This window comes from Eurosta solidaginis, chromosome 2 (genome assembly GCF_040869045.1).
Source record: "Eurosta solidaginis isolate ZX-2024a chromosome 2, ASM4086904v1, whole genome shotgun sequence".
Taxonomy (NCBI): Eukaryota; Metazoa; Arthropoda; class Insecta; order Diptera; family Tephritidae; genus Eurosta; species Eurosta solidaginis.
In genome coordinates, this window is record NC_090320.1 from 17,311,566 (window position 1) to 17,318,226 (window position 6,661).

The window sequence follows — 6,661 nt, forward strand, 5'->3', positions numbered from 1 at the left end:
TGCATATTTTATTACAGTACATACTTTGTATGTAATCACGTGTTAAATATATGCTTTTTTGTTGGCTGTTTCAATGAATCTGATATTTTTGCTTTTGTTCTATTTATAGAAATACAAAGAATTAACCAATGTTGTCCATTTGTATAAATTAAGCGGGTGCTGCCCTTATTGCTTTTAATTGTACGAAAACATTTATGTTGAGAACCTTCAAAAGTTACCCTACGGCCCCCACTTTTCAAGTGCTTCGAATTCACAATTCACATCAATTAGCCACCCTGCCGGAAAATCAACGCATCAAAACGTACAAGAAAACTATTAGGTTTGTTTTTTTACTCATCGAACTTTCGGATATGCCGATTTTAGTCGACTTTTAGGGCCAGATTATGTGTGACGCCGTGCCACTTTACGTCGCAGTCACTGGCACTCGCGTTCACCACTATGAAGTACTAAAAATTTCATAATGGCAATCAGGCATACTTACTGGCGGCCACCGTGGTGTGATGGTAGCGTGCTCCGCCTACCACACCGTATGCCATGGGTTCACACCCCGGGCAAAGCAACATCAAAATTTTTGAAATAAGGTGTTTCAATTAGAAGAAAATTTTTCTAAGCGGGGTCGCCCCTTTGCAGTGTTTGACAAGCGCTCCGGGTGTATTTCTGCCATGAAAAGCTCTCAGTGAAAACTCATTTGCCTTGCAGATGCCGTTCGGTGTCGGCATAAAACATGTAGGTCCCGTCCGGCCAATTTGTAGGGAAAATCAAGAGGAGCACGACGCAAATTGGAAGAGAAGATCGGCCTTAGATCTCTTCGGAATTATCGCGCCTTACATTTATTTATTTATAATCAGGTATACTTTCACTCACTGAGGTAAATGAATGCTCTTATATCATACGAATTCTGGTTTACACGAGAAAACACGGCTCGCTGCGTTATGCATAATATGCCCTTAATTAAATTTTTTTCGTAATATAAGTTTTTTGCGTATTTTTTTTCGTGATCCCTGCGATCTCTACTTTGACAAGTAAAAGCCCAAATATTGTAAGTCTTTCAGGTAAATTTATAAAAACACAGAATTTTTAATACATTATTATGTATATTTTACTCATTATTATATTTATTCATAATTTTCTTTTCGGTGTACGTATGTGTATATATATGTATGCCTAAACCTAATTGATTAAAATATTTTTTTTTTTGTTTTTTGATTCAATTAATCCCATTATTATCTTGTATATGTGCATTTGTAGTTATTCGTGGTTTTGAAATTACGAAATTTTGTTTTTGCTTTCTCAGAAGTTCTGATATGGTTGTATACAACCAGTATTCTGTGGTAAATCACATTGACCCTTCAACGAATTGAAATATTTGTCACCGCAACTCACCTTCACAGCATCCCCATTACGGCAAATGTAGTATTCGTTGCAACTCCTTAGAGAGGCAAGCATAAAACCGTTAATTTTGTCACGACAAGCATAACGTATATATAGATCGACATTTGATTCGTGAGTTTGTGGTGGTAAAACACCTATGATACTGGGTGAACCAACAGCTGGACGGGCATAATTATTTGGTGCCTGTGGTTGTAGATAATTTGGTGAGACGCATATCGGTGGTGGTTGTGTAGTACACTGAACTATTACTGTTATGCAAACTGGAGTTGTTGGTGTTGGCTGTGTACATGGTGTTGTATTTGGTGGTACGCATGTTGTTGTTGTTGTTATGCAAGGAGTTGTTGTTAAGCACGTTGTTGTTGTTGTTAAAGGTGTTGTGCCAGTGAGTGGTGATATGGCAGTCTCTGTTGTTTTCTTTGTTGTTGTAAAAGGAGTGGGTGTCGTTATGAATGGTGCTGATCCAGTGCTAATTGTTATTGGAATATATGTGCTTGTTGTTCCCTGCATCGTTGTTGTGGATGTTGTACATGTTGTTGTAGTTCTTGTTGTGCATGGTGTTGTTGGTCGAGTTGTACATGTTGTTGTAGTTGGTGTTGTTGATGTTGTTGTTGTTGTTGTTGTTGGCGCTGTTGCTGGGCTCGTGCCTTCAGTGAAAAATCCTGTTGAACCCTTAAACGTTGTTGTTGCTGTCGTTGTCGTTGTTGTTCCTGTTACTATTCCGGTTGTTATTGTTGATGCTGTTGTTGTAGATGTTGTACTTGTTGTACCACTACCTGTGTTTGTTGTTCCTTGGACCGTTGTTGGTGCTGTTATAGTTTCAGTCGATCGTGCGCATGTTGTTGTGGTTCCTGTTGTACATGGTGTTGTCACCACTGGTGCACATGTTGTAGTTGTCACAATAGGTGCACATGGTGTCGTTATCTCAGCACATGGCGGTTCGTTAACACCACCACATACCGATTTCACATCACATCTCAATAGCGCCAAATTATATTCTTGTCCTTGCGGGCATACACCCGATGCTACTACCGCACCATTGAAACACTCATACCAATACGCTTGATTCTGACCCACTACATAACCACGTTCTTTACCAGCGCATGGCGCATATGGTGACACTGGCCCGACAGCTGCAACTATTTGACGATCTTCAATGCAACCAGGATTTCGATCGACGCAAGCATTTTTCGTGGCATCATAATATGCGGGACATGCAATTTCTACACTTTCACCATTATGACACTGAAAATATCTTGAACAACTGCCTGGTACAATGGCTTTGAAACCATCAGGCTTTTTGGAGCACAAAAAACGTCTGTACAAGGCATTGTCTACTGCGCGTGCATTGGGACTAAAGCTGGCGGCATCGGCTAAAGTCGTCACGGCGCTTAGAACGCCAAGAAGTACTGAAAGGCAGAGAAGATAAAATTGTAATTTTTGAAAGGAGAAGGCCAATAACTACACTTAGTAAGAATTGAACCTGGGCTAAGTTAGGGCTAACCAAATCTATATTAATGAGAATCTATGAACGATGTCTGCTTATGATTTTCTTTTTAAGTTTACCTGTTTGAGGTTGTAGCACATTTTTTTCACCCTTCTGTAAATAATGTAGATAGATTTTTGCCTAGATTAATATTAACACACCTTTTTGCTGGAAACTGCTAGCAGGGTTTGAAATAGCGTCGACAGAGGGCCTAGCAATCGTATCAACTTGACATCCAGCGAAAATACTCTCCAGAACCTTCGTTGAGTGATTTGGTTTAAAAAATATATATATAAACTATCACCTGAGTTCCAAGGGCCCTGAAAATCTATGCTGAGGGATAACGTCCGCAAATTTTACTGGTTTGGCCAGAGGAAAAATCCTGTAAGAACAAACGGCGACCTTGTAACTGATGTCCAGAGAGTACTTTGAATATGGAGGGCACAGTTTTCGGCTATCTTAAATGGAGAAAATGGATACAGTGATGCATCCCCCAGGCATGATGAACTCGAACCCTCAATCGATGATGACGGAATTAATGTCCCCCACCTGCTTATACGAAGTCAGAATAGCAGTAACCAGATAAAAAAACAACAAAGCCTCGTGTGCTAATGAATTGCCTGCAGAGCTATTCAAATACGGCGACGAGTGATTGGTAAGGCGCATGCATGAGCTTCTTTGCAAAATATGGCCGAACGACTGCTTGCCTCCCGATTGGAATCTTAGTGATCTTTGGCCAGTCCACAAGAAAGGGTTCCTAAAAGCTGTGTCAACTATCGCGGAATAATCCTTCTTAAAATAGCACAAAAGGTCCTGTTAAGCGTGTTGTGCGAAAGATTGAAGCCCCATTAAATCGGCTGATCGGACCGTATCAGTGCACCTTCAGACCTGGTAAATCAGCAACACGAAAAGGAGCTGCCTATATGTCGCTATGTCTGAATTTGGTTTTCCCGCAACACTTAAACGGCTGAGCGAAATGGCGTTCAGCAACACCACCAGCTCAGTCAGAATTGGGAAGGAACTCTTCGAGTCGTTCAAAACTAAACCAGGTTTCAAACAGGGTAACCCCCTAGCACGCAATTGTTTTTAATTTGATGCTGGAGAAAATAATACAGGATGCAGAACTTAACCGCTTTGGAAAAATAATGACATTTACATATGTTTTCGGCCCGTAAGTTCTGCTTACTCCAAACTGGAAAAAGAAGTGGAAAGTAGACATTTGATGGTGTATGAGGACAAAACGTAGTATCAGCTGACATCAAGCAAAAAGCTAGCGCATTTGCACTTTGGCAACCACGTCACTGCTGGTAGCCATAATTTCAAAATAGTAAGAGGCCATCTTTTTTTTTTTTTTTGAACCAGCACTAAGAATCACTCTTGTCGTTAAATGCTACTTTGGACCAAGTAGAAAAGCGGTTTTGGGTGTGATGAAGGGGACGACGATCGTTTACATGGTTATCTGCACTCCGTCAGAGATGTACGTCACATTATCAAAGACGAACAAGTACAGAACATGCTTTGATTTTTACGGTAAATCTTATTTCTCTTTTTTTCTTGCTCTTTACACTGAAAGAAATGGTGCTAGTAAAATTAACAAATTGGTTCTGTTGTTCTTGACTTAACGGAGATTCCGTGAAATTGATCGAATTATGGTTAATTCGACCGAGTGCTTTGTCAAGCGAACACATTAGTTTAGTCATTTCAACAGAAGAGAAATCGTCGCTCGTGAGTTAACAAAATTCTGTAAAATTGACAGATTCCAAATCAATATAACTGATTTTTTTGTTAACACAACTGATCTCACTGGTCATTTCAATAGCGATCAACAGTCAATACATGAGCAAATTTAAAAGAGAATTTTACGCTCACTGCGCTCTCTACTTTGTACTTATCTATGCTGTGTACTATATGTATGCACATATTTACGTATGTATATGGGGGCCGCTGTGGTGCGATGGTAGCGTGCTTCGCCTACCACACCGAAGACTCTGGGTTCACACCCCGGGCAAAGTAACAAGACAAATTTTGGAAATACGGTTTTTTAATTAGAAGAAAATTTTCCTAAGCGGGGCCGCCCCTCGGCACGGTTCGACAAGCACTCCGAGTGTATTTCTGCCATGAAAAGATCTCCGTGAAAAATCATCTGCCTTGCAAATTCCGCCACATAGGCACTTTCGCACAAAGTTGTCGCAACAACTTTTTTTTTGTTCATTTGACTACTAAAACGGCCAATTACGAATCAACGATTTGTTCGCAGTTAATTCAACATCTTGTTGCGATGGATAAAAATTGACAGAAATTTCGGTTGAATTGGCCCGTATTTCGGTTGATTTTACCAGTGTTTTCCTTTTAGTTCACTTTTGTTTCTTTTTCTAGATTTTTAGTCTTCTAAGCTAAATGTTACTGTTTGACGATATTTGTTAATCAATCTTCCACGTAGTCCATTTTTTAAGACATTTGCCATCATAGAAGAGCAACAACAGTTAATATCTTGGTATTTTCTTAAAGATTTCCAATATCAGCTCATCGTTTAGGCTTCCCCATAGTACCAGAGTTTTAGGAGAAGATCACACTCTCATTCCAGAGTCGCACATGGTGCTAAGCTTGGTTATTCTACGCAGATCAGTTCAAACAAAGAATTTACATATTTCCCTTTGGAGCTCAAGCATTTTCTTTTGGAGTTTTTTTGTTTTTTTTTTTCTACTTGTGAACCATTTTCAATTACTTTCACCGACCTATCGCGGAAATTTCCTCTTTACTCACCAATAATTTCTCTCATGCTATAGTTCAGCTGCCTTAGCCTAAAATTTGTATTTAAGCATTAATTACGTACATATAAATTACAGAATTCGTAACTTTTTTAAATTAACCTGCGTTGATCGAAATTACTTGAGATAAGTGTGCCAAAAAGCTTGATTTGGACTGTGACGAAAGTCGCGAAATTTGCCTCTTTTTATATGAAAGCTCTTCATTGATAAGATCAGTTGTGACCAAATTAAGATCACTATTTCGACACCAATTTTATCGCTTATTTTTAAGTAATTAATTTTATATGCAACAGATATTGCGTATGTATGTTCATGCATGTGTATGAAAAATATATGTTGTTGGGAGCTATCAATCCAATATTGATAATTAATTTTGAATATGTATGTATGTATGCATATTAAAAAAGTTTATTTGAAATCTTATCAATGCATCAAACAGTAGAAATACATCAGCAAAATTTACACACTTACAAACCTACTTGTAAATTTTACAGTCAAAATTAAGATAAAATTATCTTTGCTCAGAGTTAGGTAGTAAAATAAAAATAACGAAAGGCTAAAATAATTTGATTTCACTATCGTACCAAGCCGAAATCTATAAACATTTGCTTGCATGTAATAGATATTATCTGCAGAAACGAAGCACGTTCCGCGACCTTCAATATTTGCCAATTATTATAGTGTACAGTTGCAGAGGAAGGCATTATTCACCTGTAAAATTTGGACGGCTAAATTCTAATCTAAATTTGAAACCATGCAGTAGTGTCCAAAGCAGGCATGCTTAACCAACGAAACGATATCATTTCGTTACGATAATCAACGTTAATAAACGAAACGAAGTCATTTCGTTTCGTTTATTAACGTTAAGATCGTCAAATTAACGAAATGATTTCGTTTCGTTTTCTGCCATATCAAAACGAAATCAAATCGTTTGTGTTGATTATTAATTTCAAACTATGCTGGCAAAGCTGATTGATGGCGGAGTCATTAAAGGTGAAAGCATTATCCAAGCTGATTG

The 6,661-nt window shown here is 38.4% G+C and overlaps 1 protein-coding gene across 2 annotated transcripts; it reads right to left on the reverse strand.

Annotated features, from left to right (window-relative positions):
• Positions 1-1,074: 1,074 nt before the first annotated feature.
• On the reverse strand, positions 1,075-5,790 carry Muc26B (Mucin 26B). 2 transcript variants are annotated; one of them, XM_067769365.1, is made up of 3 exons: positions 5,732-5,790; positions 5,639-5,676; positions 1,075-2,798 (listed from the first exon to the last, which is right to left on the reverse strand). In XM_067769365.1, the coding sequence occupies exons 2-3, from the start codon at positions 5,652-5,654 to the stop codon at positions 1,291-1,293; spliced, it is 1,524 nt and encodes a 507-aa protein (XP_067625466.1). In that variant the 5' UTR covers positions 5,655-5,676; positions 5,732-5,790; the 3' UTR covers positions 1,075-1,290. The 2 variants fall into 2 exon arrangements, with proteins under 2 accessions (XP_067625466.1, XP_067625465.1); XM_067769364.1 differs by having other exon boundaries at positions 5,746-5,785.
• Positions 5,791-6,661: the final 871 nt, after the last annotated feature.